The sequence below is a fragment of the Lissotriton helveticus genome, chromosome 4_1 (genome assembly GCF_964261635.1).
Source record: "Lissotriton helveticus chromosome 4_1, aLisHel1.1, whole genome shotgun sequence".
Taxonomy (NCBI): domain Eukaryota; kingdom Metazoa; phylum Chordata; class Amphibia; order Caudata; family Salamandridae; genus Lissotriton; species Lissotriton helveticus.
The window spans coordinates 1,529,368,176-1,529,382,771 of record NC_136063.1 but is presented as its reverse complement, the minus strand read 5'-3'; the positions used below and the strand labels follow the sequence as shown (position 1 = coordinate 1,529,382,771).

Sequence of the window (14,596 nt, the reverse complement as noted above, 5' to 3'; positions counted from 1 at the left end):
CAGCTACGCTCTATAGGAATGACCAGCAGAAAAATAAAGACAAGGGTCTGCGCGCGAGCTTCACAGTAACATGAGATGCAAACGCAACACCACACACCAGATGGCATACGCTGGGTAATAATTGAACAGGTGGAGCCTTGTCAAGATAACCTACAGAGCTGCCTTTTTGAAAAAGAAAAGAGATGAATTTATTGTTTGTCTACACATAAAAGTAGACTAAATGAAAATATACCGTGGAATAACATCTCTGTGGGATAACTTACATTTTTTTTAAGGAATCCCACATACACATGATGAGTTTTTCCATTTGACTCTAAAGATACCCTTGTTTCTGCCCTCTGAACATTAAGTAGTAATCCTTGCAAACCACACCTGGGAGTGCTATACATGTATCGTTTTGTCACCTATAGTAATTATGGGACAATAGGGGCCCAGCTATGGACTAGGCAAGTGGACCTAATGAGAACAGCAAGAATATGACCATCACAAAGAGAGCCGTTGTGTTTTAACAAGAATACTCCTCGGTTAAACATACTTTATTTTACACCACTTTCTGAAATTTACACCGATCATTGTGTAGCTAAACATACTTCCCCGTTTGTTATTCTGACATGGGTAGATTGTATGGATATGCCATATCCATACAATGAAAGGACATTAAAGGATTAACCAGGAGGCTTGGAAGGCCTATCCAATTAGAAATGGTGCTTGCACTGCATTATGTCAACCCGTGCCGAGATGTGGAAGTGTGGAGGCATCGGCCTAGCTAATTAGACCTCTGTGGCCGTGACCGCAGCATCTTCGGGATCACGTACAGGGTAGCAGTAGGTATTTCGGCAGGCAGATGACCGTGACGAAGTAAGTGGGTTCTTGGGAGGATTTACGGGTGATTAACACATCACTTTGGAAGCGGTCAGGGCATACTTTACAATAAACAGTCCTGCCAAGCATCACGCATCACGTGTGACACTAACGCATTTCAGTGAGGTGGTCCGCATCACCGCACTGAAATGCGAAGTCACGCATATATGCGATGAGCCTGTAAAGCGCTGTGGTCGTCAGAGCGGTGGCTATAGTTATTATATTGTTAATTGGCACTAGCGTCAGCCGCACAGACAGGCACCCCGTACTGCTCAGCAGACTTCTTGGGAGTTGGGCTCAGAGCTGCTTACTCTCTATCAAAGTATCCACTGTTTTAATCACTGCTCGGCTGGCAGTGCTGTGCGGCATACTTTCACTTTCCCCAGACTGCCTTCCGAGGTGCGAGCGGGCAGTAGCTGAATTCGGAAATGGGCCCATGCTGTTTATTAAGGGAAACATCCTTTACAACGCAACTTTTATCACGCAGTGCCTTTACGACGCAACTTTTACAACGCAAACCATTACAACACATTGCGCTGGGGGGCGCTCTAGGATAGGGAATAGGTTTAATTTACTATCCAACACCTTCCCTACTATCCACGGGGACTGGAGTTGGAATAGTAAATTAAACTATTCACTATCCAGCGCCCCAAAGCACTATGCGTTGTAAAGGCATGCGTTGTAAAAACAGCGTTGTAAAGGCATACGTGGTAAAAGCATGCGTTGTAATGTCATACATCCGTTTATTACCTCTCCTGCCAGCGTGGTAATGCATCCTACTGTCAGCAGCGACGTGAGGGACCCAGCTGGGCCCACCACAGCCCGGGCGGGGCTGGACTGGAGGAGTCACTCAGAACGCTGTGGCGGCCGCGGTTGTTCATTGGCGTTTGCAGGCTATAGCACCGGGACAGGTCTGACTGTGAATCTGCGCTGGCCATGCCCGAGGCAGCTGTGCGGGTGCCGCCGCAATCTGAGATGCAGGGCGCGTGGAGACTTGGATGGCGGGCACTGGAGTGCTTGGGCCTCTGCTGAGGTGCAATGAGTTTAGCTCGGTGACTTTGGCTCACTTTAACCGGAGCACAGAGGCGGGAGGAGGCTTCTCACCCTCTCCTGTCGTGTGTCAGCGCCCTTTGCACACTGAGCTGAAGAGTGGATGGTGAGGTAGGGAGACCATCACACACGTGTGCTAAGACGAGATGTGTGTTTAGTCTTCATCTTATGAAATGGGACTTTATATACCGTTTTATTAAGCAGTCCTGACTCATGCAGTATCAAGACCATTATATGGCAGAGATTGACATATAAGGCGAAGTATATCAGTGTTGGGAGAACGTTCTAGGTCATTATTGTTTCAATGGAAAGTTTACGTATCTGTATCTGTAATGCGTGCAGTACTCGTGTGGGGGTTAGGGGGATTTTTGGAACTGGTATTAACAGGTTAGCGTGTCATGGGTGCATGGGAATTGTTGATTAAAATAGACTATCCGGTTTCCTCTTCAAGTGCATGGTGCTGTTGACACACTTGCAGGTATATGGTAATTGACTAGAACGTGCATTTATGTGTACTTCGCCACATGAAAGCTACCAGTTCTTTGTGTTTTTGTCACACATTCGGTCATCAGTGGTGATTCTTCCTGTTGGGACAGGTCCCATGTGGACAGAGACCATTTCTAGTGCTTTGCAGCACTTTTAGGATGTTCTTGAAGTTTCTTGTTGCTCAAATGGGTGTAATTTCTGATAATTATGTTTCCCTCATCTTCATTGCTTGATTTTTCTTGTGAGAAAGTGTCACTACTAGTCGTTGAAATGTCACTCATCATTACACTGACATTTTGAAAATGTCACACATAGCAATCTGAAACCGTGGCAGCTATGAATACAACAACTCATCCAGTGACATTACGGAGGTTGACTCTTTCTTTTTCCTTCCCTCAGAGATGTGACTAGGCGCCGCCTCCCCCCGGGATCCATGTTTCTTGATTTTTCGCAACACAAGTAGGTGTAAAAATACTCCCCCCTTTCACGATTTGAAGCGTGTGCATGCCACACAATGTTTACAATGTAATATATGGCGCTTGTCTTACTTTGAGTACAAGTTGTTAAGCGGACATACCAAGAGAGCAAGACTGCCCCGTGGGCTTTCGACTAGATTGCCTTAATCAGTTTTTTGGCTGGAGTGCACGATTTGTGAGGATATTTTGCAAATATTACTTGTGTTCACTAAGAATGATATGTGGCTTGTAAGAGCACAGATCATTAGTCTTGAGTGGTATAAATTCAATGCAGTCACTGAAACGATACGAGTGATGTCTTTTTGCACACAAATTTGTGAGTGTTTCAAGACCAACTGCATGCAGTTTGAGCACAACATGTGTGTGATTAACTGCAAGTATTTATCCAGTTGCAGGAGGAGCATGGTGCACTTTTCACGCCCACTGCACTAGGTCTGCATCTACTGAACTTCAGTTGTTGAAAAATGTACTATGTCGATATGCATCATGAATGGATCTTTATAGTTTATCTTTTCAGATACTATCAAAAATTGGGTGTAAATCGTAAGTTACGAAACCACCTCACACACACATGCCTTAGTGAGTGTGCAATCACTTTTTGAAAGTATTGTTTCTGGCTTATACGCCATTGGTACTAGAGAAAGCCACTGACTTATCTAGCACGCATTTTTGGCTAAAACGTGTAGACCATACACTTGGATGTGTGAAACCACTAATTTCTCTTTTCACATCCACCGCTGTTTTTAGTCCTACCCCAGGAACCCATCATTAAACTTATCCTTATTAGGAAGGGGATGCTGGAGGCAGTTTTAAAATCTTATTCAAAAATTCACTTTACCACAAAAAAAAACCCAGCTCCGCTGTAATCAGGCGTCATAGCACACCTAGGATGCACTCGACACCCTAGGTGGGAACTCGACGATGAAGGATGCCACCAACTACGTTAGGGTTTTTTAAAAAACCTGATGTTATTTTTCAGAGAATCTACTGAATGAACATTATTTGTTGGTTGTATTTCATGGTAACTAGCTTGTGTTTTTTTGTTGGAATTATACAAATCATATACATAGATCGATTTGGTCCTTATGGACAGGAGAATATTTTCTCTTCCGGAGAGGGCTGACCGTCTAGTCATGTTTGTAAGACTATTCCCCTGTTATTTGTACGGTCAAGTGAGGGAGGGAGTCAAAAGGGAGTGGTCACTGGAAGCTGAATGATGATCTCTTGAGGTAGCCGGTAGTCAGGAGAACGAAAATTGAACAACTGTATTTTAGTATAGCTGTCCTTGATATTCTATCATACAAAAATGTTAGTGCTGAAAAACCAATATATAATGAAGGTAAGTACTTATGAGTAAGTACAAGTTTTACATTCTTAACACCTCATCCATGTCCCTTGAATATATATATTGTCTATATATATTGTCTAGGTACATATGTGTGGAGTTAGTTAAGTTAAATATAGTAAACCTATTGTTACCTATATATATTTTACCTTCAAAGTGCTTCTGTTAGAAATATTTTGGCTACAAAATTTTTGTAGGACAATATTTCATCCACGATATTCTGATAGAATGCAAAATGAGCAAAATATGGTGCCCTTTCTACGTACAGACATGGATTCATTTGTAATGCAGTGGTTTAGGTTGCCCTGAGGGCCATGGTGTGGGGCCACATCTTAGGACAGACTGAAGAAGGTTGTTCCAGACACTTTAGTTTTAAGCTGAAGAAGGTTGAGCTGCAGCAAATGTACACACAGTCTAAGAGTCTGTGGAGGGAAGCATTAGCTTTACCAAGGCAAGTGTGCATAGTGGAGTTAATGAAAGCTTACTGGCTGGATTCATTCTCTTGTTATGTTATATCAATGATAGATTGGTGCTTGCATATTTTTAGTTTATTGATTGCACTGTCACGTGCTCATTCATGCATTTTGTTTACAAGCTACTCTTGCTTGTATTGTGCTGCTGTTGTGGCATTACGTTGTCAGTTGAATGTTTATGTTATTTACTGTAGAATTTAGCTACTCAAGCCTTTTTTATTGGAGGGGATATTCTTTGTAATGTTTACAAATTATTATAAGCACTGAGTTTCCTCAGGTTATGTGCTTATTGGATCGGCTCTGTTACCAAATCATGTCTTTGATGTGGTTTGCAAATCTGGATTGTTTTTAACTATATCTAAAAATACTTGTGTTTGTGCACAGCGGGCATTTCTACATGCTTTGTGGAGCACCTGTACTGTTGGAAACGTTCAACATTTCTCTCTTGTATATCTTGGGATGGATTCGCAAAGATTCATAGAGATTTTGGCATGGGTGTGTGTGACTTACTCTTGTAGTACACCTGGCTTACTAGTGCAAATTAAACACTTTATGATCGGCCCCTTCAGTTAGGAGTAAACCAGGAGTGCTACAAGAATAGGTCAAAGCAAAATCTTTGTAAATTGACCCCTTCCGTTTACCTACACATTTGGCAATGTGTCTCCAGTCACCTATTTGTACAGCAGATCACTATTTTCCAACATTGCCTTCTAGAGGAACAAATACTCTTTTTACGTCTGTTGGATTTGTGATTTTTTAAAATCCTTTTATATTTGCTCAGTTGAGCACTAGAGTTGTGCCGCATAAAAATAAAAATTACAATTCTCCTGTTTCCAGGGGTTATGTTTTTTGCATTTGTCGTGCAGTTCTACTTCATTCTAATTGCGGCTTGGACTCCATCAACTTAGGTAGATGGGCTAAAAATTGATCTTTCTAGCCTGGGTTGCATCAGTGATTCTTGCAAAGGATGTAGATCTCAGGACTGCTGGAGGACCTGGTGCACACGCTGCACCACAAATGTTTTTGATGCTTCTTGCTCAGAAATATTGTTCTTGAAAGTCTTTACATTTCAACGGTGTGTAATGAAAGGATGGAAAAGTATCTAGCCACAGCATAAAGGAAGCCTTACTCACAAAGATCTTGCTGTGAATTATTATTGGAGTGCTACTGGCTTACAACAGAATTTCAGGATATGCCAGGAGTAGGCCAGGAGGTACTTCTTCGCTAGGTCAGGAGTACTACAATAATAAGTTACTGGTACTCACAGCAATATCTTTTTTACTCCAGCCAACGATTCTTTACTGTTTTAATGAAAAGCTTTCTCTTGTTCAGTCTCAAGAATAAAGGTTACTTATTCCATTTCATAACTATTTAAACGTTGGGAGTCTCGGAAATTCAATGGCTCACCTGACCCTCTTGTTAGTCTTTCCCACATCCATTCTTTAAATGTAAGCTTGAAGTTATGCTGGACTCATGCCATGTTTCATGCCTGATGCATAACACCAACTTAAATTTGACTGTTGTAAGGATGGGAAGACATTGAACGCTTCAATAAGGAGTCTTAGACAATGGCATGACTTGCAGATGCAAGAATATTTGGAAACAGGCAGTTTGTTTGCATCTTTTAGTCAGTCTCTGGACTCAGACTCTGCACAGAGACTAGGTTCTTTAAACTAGTGCACAAGTGAGACGCAGACATCCTGATATGGGATTTTATTTTCAGTAACAGACGTTTTAGCTTCCTTTTACACACCATCATCACATGCAGTGGTTTCTTGGGTGAGATTAAACCCATGACAGGAAGAGCGTGAGCGTTCACAAACTTCTGTGCAGACTAAATTAGCATTCCATAGCCATGAAAGATCTTTATGAATAGAGACAGTGATGCGAGAGTGCACAATCTGAAAGGGGAGGCTCTGACGGATGGGTGTACATAGGTTTATGGACAGCCATCTTAGGAAAGGGGGACTGTACAGTTTCCTCTCCCCAGCACAGTACAGGCAATAGAGCAGATGACTAGATGGCATAAGAACACATGTTCCAAACGGCATTCCAAAAGTATAAATCTAAGCATCTTTGGCAAATTCAACCTCTGCAATTGCACACTTTAATTGGATTGTTCCACTCACATCGTAATTGACCTTATAAAAAAACTGCAAGATGAAAAGGGGAAAGTTACGAGGATATTATTTTAGAATTTACAAATCTGAATTATTTATTTTTATGCCTTGCATTAGCCCAGGCCTTTCGATTTTACTAAAGATATATTCTTACTTATAAGGGTTTTCAGGCAGCTCTATTCATCCATTGGTCTGTTATTGTGTTATTCACATTTTCTTTCCACTCACTACAGCCTACAGAATAGGGAAATGGGTCAGTTCACTTAAGCCAAAGGCTAACTTCTTTGTGTGTGACTGCATTTTGCCCTTAAACAAGGAGCATATTCACACACAAAGTAGTTATGTTAAGTGCCAGAAACTACTACGACACTGCTTGCTATTTGAGACACAAATGCAAGTTTTGCTTTTAGACAATGTGTTTTTAAAAGATTGGAAACCAGACAGCTTTGACGGTGATAACGTTTTTGCAAAAACCATGCAAAACAAAAAAAGCACAGAAAGAGCCAAAAGGCTGGCATTTCTCCTCAGAATTATTGGCTTTGCCAATAGTTGTTTTAAATGTAGATAGTATTGCTCATGATAAAATAATTTGGAGATGTGATGTGCTATTTATCAATGAAACGTTCTTCGTGTTTGCCATCAAAATATTTTTTTCACAAATAATCCCATAGCAATTTATTTTAATTTATTTTATCTTTGATCACAAAATTGAATTCACGCTCTGATGTATTTTGGACTTCAACGTCAGGACCAGAAAAAGAAAATTTTGACCAATATGAATAAAATCTGCTCAATGAGTCATATAGCTAGAAGTGGGAACATGTTTTCTGGTTGCACACGCTGCTATTTGGTAAATCGTAGGCTGTACAAGAAGAAAATGTGTTTTTAAATGTACTGAACCCATTTAGCAATTCCATAAAATGTTAACAAATCGCTAAATGGGTTTAGGGAAAGTTTAGGAATGGATTTTTGAGAAGGGTGTGTTTAAATCATCCCTTCCAAACAGTGATTCCTCGTGGTATATATACACATTTATTTTTTGTGACCGAAATCCGATGGTAAAACATTACATTTTACAGACTACTGAAAGGTAGTTTTAACATGTTCACAAATGGAAAGGGGTCCCAAACCGTGCCGGCTCAAGTAGGGCGTTCCACTGGGCGGTGACGTGGGGCGGGGAAGGGGCAGGGTGGGGAGGTGTAAAATACAGGAAACGGACAATTACAGGTAAGTAACGTAAAAAATAAATAAAACCAATTTTGTTGCGCGCGCGCTGCATTGCATTTGCCGTTGCAGCGCGCGCAACGAAATTCATACACGAGCCGGCTCTGGTTCCAAAGTAATCACAGACCTCGTAGTCTGCTGACCCTAGCAGGCCACCATCCCTGTGAAGACAGCAAATCATAGTGGGTCACAATTTGTGACCAACCTCTTTAATATTCATGAGGTAGGTTGAATTGCAACCCATTTGAGTTCTGTATTTTGTGAACTGACCTATTAGTATATAGGTTGGTTCGCAAAATACTATAGATTAGCAAAAAATCTAGTGTGCAAAAAGTGACCCATTTTTGTGAATCCTATCTTAGTACATTTGGCCCATTGTTCGTGGTGAGTTTCAAAGACCACACATATGTTTATAACAAAGATACATTAGTGGCTCTGATACAATAAAAAGTGATGATATCTCAAAAAATCTATTACCTCATTTAAGAATCTGGCATTGAATCCCATTGCCAGAGACAATAAGCACATCCTTGTCCATCACATTAACTAAGGGAATGTTAATGGGCAGCAAATGAAGGAAGTGCCTCAACACAAATTCAATAGGACAAAAATAAGTAATCATTGTGGAACGGAAGGCTATGGAGAATTGTTGGTCTGTACTGAAGAAGTACCATAATATTTACTGGTACTTTCTTAAGAAGGCTCTCAAGAAATAGTGCAATATCAAAGTACAGTTCCAAGGGACAAACAATAAACTGTAAAGAAATCAATCGCTTACCTTGTGTCTGAAAGATCACACTTGTTGCCAGCAATGGCCATGACAATATTCTCAGGACCATGTTCTTTCAATTCCTTGACCCACTTTTTCAAAGTATGAAAAGAATCCTAGATGAAAGACAGGACAAATATTATGCTGCCACAAGAACAACTCATATTTTGTCAGTTTACTCAAAAGGCGACTGTTCCTGTTGAAATAGCAGATGTGAAATTAGATAGAACAAAATAGTACAGAATGAAGAAGTGGGTGATTGACGAGGTGTCTGCAAGGTAAGTATCACATTATTGGATTATTGCATTACAAGACTGTCTCATTCACATTAGTTAAGTTAGAACATAATAATTCACATATCACCTTTTAACATTAGTACTGCATTGTTTAGTGAGTAAATTAGTTATGGTTTGTGTTGGGTAAAGTGAAAGTACAATCAGTTTGATCTTATCAGCATGGTAAGTGTATGGCTGGGTGTGCCAAAGGTCTGCTGTATTTCATTGAGTCGGGTGGGTGAACTATTCATAGTCTATAGTCCATCTATTCAGATTGTTTCATATATAGCATTATTAGCTAGGTAACATGTTTGCTGGTTTATTATATTAAATGTATCTGAATGGTTCTAAGAAATGTGCCAGTGTGGTGTTTACCTCCTAGTAAAGTTCGAATGCATATTTCACCCACCCTTTACTTGTTCAGCTATCAGGAATTATTATCATGTGTGGCTTCTCAGGTACATCAGTTAGGTTATCCATTACCTCGTGCCACACTGTGGATTCAAATGTAAACATCTTAGCGGTTTGTACCCCACCTAGCTCCTCATCCACGTTGTTACAGTCGACTTTGTGTAAGGCGAAGCGTTTTAGCTAGGGTTTTTCTCAATATGATTGCTATTTGAATACCTTGAAAGCATTATATATATATATATATATATATATATATATATATATATATATATATATATATATATATATATATATATATATATATATATATATATATATCACTGCTACAAGACTGCACCGAGTCCTTGCACTCTCGGGCGGGTGCTCCCCAGCGGATGGTGCCCTCCGCAATATTCTCGCTCCGAAGTTCCTGCGGTGTTCCCCGCAAAGAAGACAAGCACTCAGGGTGGCGAGCTCAAAGATTTATTAGAGAGCTCACGGTGTCCAGACGCGTTTCGGCATTCGCCTTTGTCGATGGTAACATGGCGGTGCCGAAACGGCCGTTTTTTATGTTTACTTGTCATAGACATTGTTAACGGACCACATGCCAATTCTCGGTCCCCATCTTGGAACATGCAATCGATCAGTTTACATTCAACATGAAAGCATGGAAACAGGATAAGTCGACATATGTTTACAATTTGATGTATTCCAAAATTAATCTCTTTAATAATTTCATCTCCCCATATACATTCCTGCCATATTGTCACTTTCCGAGATCCAAATACCCGCCATTAACGTCCGCAGATGGGCCATTAGAAGTATTCACGTCCTTATCGTTATGCAGCCCCTGGATGGGCATATATCACGTCAACCTTTTTCTGATCCTGTTCCTTAATGGACACAACCTGCCCGTAATCAATATTCTATAACACCATCAACTGCTAACAATCCAAATTCATTATTTACACCTCCTTCTCACAGCTACCTAGTCACCCAAATGTACAGCCAACTCTTCATGTATATTGAGACCTCCCGGTGTCTTCGTTTGGAGGTCGATTATGTACCTCAATTCCAACCTTCTAAGGGTCATGAGTCTATCCCCCCTCTAGGGTTGATAGGTACATGATCTAAACAGAAATATGTCAACAGATCCCTGTTTCCTTTGTGTAGAGTTTTAAAATGGCGTGCCACAGGGTACGTCATATCGCCATTAGCTATCGCCCTGGCATGTTCCAGTACTCTAATCTTCGCTTGATGGATGGTACTTCCTACGTACTTCAACCCACATGGGCACTGCAAGCAGTACACCGTGTAGGGAGTAGTACAAGTTAGGAATTTGTTTATCGTTTTTGGTTTTTCTATCCCTGGTACCTTATAAGTGGCCACTTTTTTGCTTCTCTCACAAGCTTTGCATTTATTACAGGATGAAAACCTTTAACCTCCTTCGCGAAACCTTTCTGTTCCTTCTTCTTATAACTACATGTGAGGCTATCTCTGAGTGACCTGGCTTTACGGAACGTCAGGAGAGGTCTCCTTGGAATTTCCATTCCAATAATAGGGTCCATCTGTAGCAGGCCCCAATGTTTTCTGAATATCTGTCTGAGTTTTGTAGCATCCTTTGAGTATGTGGTAATCATTCTGAAACCAACATTTTTATCTTCCTTTTTACTGTCTTCAGTACGAGGTTCTAGCAGTTTCTCCCTCTTTAGGTGATCTACTCTGGTTTTAGCTCCCCTCAAAGTCTGTGCATTATACCCCCGGTTACGAAATCTCCTTACACACTCACCCGCATCTTTTTGAAAGTCTATCTCACGTGTGTTATTTCTCTTTATACGGAGTAACTCTCTTCATAGGGTATGCTATTTATTAGCCTCGGAGGATGTCCACTGCGGGCATGCAAGATTGAATTGCCCGCCGTGGGTTTCCGGTACAACTTGGTACAGATCTTGTTTTCAACTACTGTCACTTCCAGATCTAGGAAGTTAACAGACTGAGTGCTCATCTCCACCGTGAATTCCAGGTTATAAATGTTGTTATTTAATATTTTTACATATTCCTCAGCACTCTCTCTCGGACCCCTCCAAATAATGAAGAGGTCGTCGATATACCTGTGCCAGGTGACTATTTTCTCTGTCCATGATCCTTTATCTGCTGCCCAGGCCACCTGCTCCTCCCACCAGCCCACGAATAAATTCACGTAGCTGGGGGCGAAGCAGGTTCCCATCACAGTCCCTGACACTTGTTGGAAGTGTTGATCCTCAAAAATAAAGATGTTGTTGTACAAACAAAATCTCAGGAATTCTAACAACATGTTATTGTGTTCAGTGTATTTTGCCTCTCTGTTACCCAAATAGTACCATACCGCCTCCAGACCTTGGGGATGTGCAATACTGGTGTACAAGCTCGTGATATCCATTGCTATCATCAAGTCCCCTTCTCTCCGGGTAATCTTTTCTAGTTTCCCCAGGAAGTCTTTCGTGTCCTTAGTATACGATCTTAGATTGATCACAAATTCGGATAGAAAGTGGTCAATGTAGATCGAAATATGTTCCGCCAGGCTCCCTATAGATGACACAATTGGTCTGCCTGGCAGACTGAGAGCATTCTTATGTACCTTGGGTAAGTGATAGAAACAGGGAGTGATCGGATTCAACTTTCTCAGGAATAAATATTCTTCCGTCTCTAACATCCCCTTCTCATACCACCTCTTCAACATTTCATGACAATCTCCAATACTTTTTTCATATACATTTTTCTTGACCCTGGCATAAGACTCATTACTGTTCAGTTGCCTCAGTGCCTCTTTATTGTATGCTTCCACCGTTTGCAATACAATATTCCCCCCTTTATCAGAAGGTTTCAAAATTATTAAAGGGTCATTTGTCAGATCTTCAATTGCCTTATATTGTTCTTTCGTAAAGTTACACTCAGTTTTGCTCCTATTGTCACAGTCACGCATACTCATCAGGTCTCTGGTGACCCTTTCTACAAAAGTGTCAACAATGTCATTTGGCATTTGAGGAACAAAAGTCGATACTGGCCTGAAATTCGTTAAGGCACTTCTTTGTTCGATTCCCGCAAATCCAGCCGTACTTGCTTCTTCCACCGATTCCCTTTGTAGCTCCTCCAGTACCTGTACTGCCGATACATCCCGTGCTGTTAAAGCGTCTGTGTCGAGAGCAACCTTTCTCTTATCACGGCCATCTATTTTTTTGGGGCGTAATTTAAAAAAATTTCGCAACTTTAATTTTCTGGCAAACTGAAAAAGGTCAATCCGCGTTTGTGTATATTCCATTCTCTTCTTGGGGCAGAAAGTCAATCCCAGCTTTAGTACCTCTTTCTCAGTCTCTGTAAGAACACGTGGCGTCAAATTAATGATTGTCAAATTGTCGGATATATTATTGCTCACCGTCACCTGTTGTACTTCTTCTTGCTCCTGGTCACAATCGGGGAACCTATTCCTTCTGTTCCCATACCCCCTCTCCTGGTTTTCCTCCTTTTCTTGGTTCCAGGGGTTTCCCCCTTGATTGTTCTGCCATGCTTGTCGGATTACTTGAAACTCTTCCTAAAAAATCCCTTGTGTCTTTCCTCCACTCCTCTCTTGTTGTTGGTTCTCCTCGTCAGATTGTTCTGATACGTTTGCCTCCGATTCGCTTGTTGCCGGTTCCGCAACTGCCTGTGCTGTCGTTTTATTGCGCAGTGCCTTCCTTGGTACATCGTACTTTTTAGCGAAAGTCAGTATCCTCCCTGATGCGTAATCGCGTTCATCCTGCTCAAATTTCTCTTGTTTCCGTGAACGAGTTTTAGCTTCATACATTTTGAGACGTTTCTTCATTCCCTCCCTTAGGGTTTCTTGTTTTGCGGCATCAGTGTCCAGACTTATTTCGCTCTCTAGTTTTATGATCATTTTTTGTACCTTTTTATGATCACTCCAGGCAAACTCAATCAATATCAGCAGCATCCATTTACTCGAATGCACAGTGTGTTCCGACCATTTCTCAAGTAGGAGCGGGTCCGGGTTCTCGTAAGCGGGGACTGTGTATATTCTGAGCCCGCGTGGGACCCTCTCCACTTCCACATAATTTTGCAGCGATGTTCCTTCCCACCACTTACGGATTTCGCGCTCGTAGAGCCGCTCCAAAGCCAAAAATTGGCTCATCAGGGTAGTGGGTTCCTCCTTGCTCTCTCGGGGTAAACCTCCCCCAGTCGATGGTGTTTTCTTCTTAAACACTTCCAATGCCGTTTCGTCACGATCCACGTCACAATACATTTTCGTATCTCACTTACACCGGTTATCTCTAAAGTTCGTATCTAAAAGATTCAGCCACCTCGCCCTACCCACGATATGGAATCGTTGAGACCGTCACCTTCTTGGTTCCCGACGTCCCTCTATTCGGTTCAATGTTCGTTAACGCGTTGCAAGGAAATAAATATCACTGCTACAAGACTGCACCGAGTCCTTGCACTCTCGGGCGGGTGCTCCCCAGCGGATGGTGCCCTCCGCAATATTCTCGCTCCAAAGTTCCTGCGGTGTTCCCCGCAAGGAAGAAAAGCACTCAGGGTGGCGCGCTCAAAGATTTATTAGAGAGCTCACGGTGTCCAGACGCGTTTCAGCATTCGCCTTTGTCGATGGTAACATGGCGGTGCCGAAACGGCAGTTTTTTATGGTTACTTGTCATAGACATTGTTAACGGACCACATGCCAATTCTCGGTCGCCATCTTGGAACATGCAATCGATCAGTTTACATTCAACATAAAAGCATGGAAACAGGATAAGTCGACATATGTTTACAATTTGATATATTCCAAAATTAATCTCTTTAATAATTTCATCTCCCCATATACATTCCTACCATATTGTCACTTTCCGAGATCCAAATACCCGCCATTAACGCCCGCAGATGGGCCATTAGAAGTATTCACTTCCTTATCGTTATGCAGCCCCTGGATGGGCATATATCACGTCAATCTTTTTCTGATCCTGTTCCTTAATGGACACAACCTGCCCGTAATCAATATTCTATAATATTCTATAACACCATCAACTGCTAACAATCCAAATTCATTATTTACATCTCCTTCTCACAGCTACCTAGTCACCCAAATGTACAGCCAACTCTTCA

At 41.5% G+C, this 14,596-nt stretch overlaps 1 protein-coding gene across 1 annotated transcript in view; it reads right to left on the bottom strand.

Annotated features, from left to right (window-relative positions):
• RAB31 (RAB31, member RAS oncogene family) overlaps positions 1 to 14,596 on the bottom strand; it is a 331,933-nt gene that overhangs the window by 23,074 nt on the left and 294,263 nt on the right. The window contains exon 5 of the mRNA XM_078688146.1: positions 8,814 to 8,920. Coding sequence (XP_078544272.1) covers positions 8,814 to 8,920 — 107 coding nt within the window. The remainder of the gene's footprint in view (positions 1 to 8,813; positions 8,921 to 14,596) is intronic.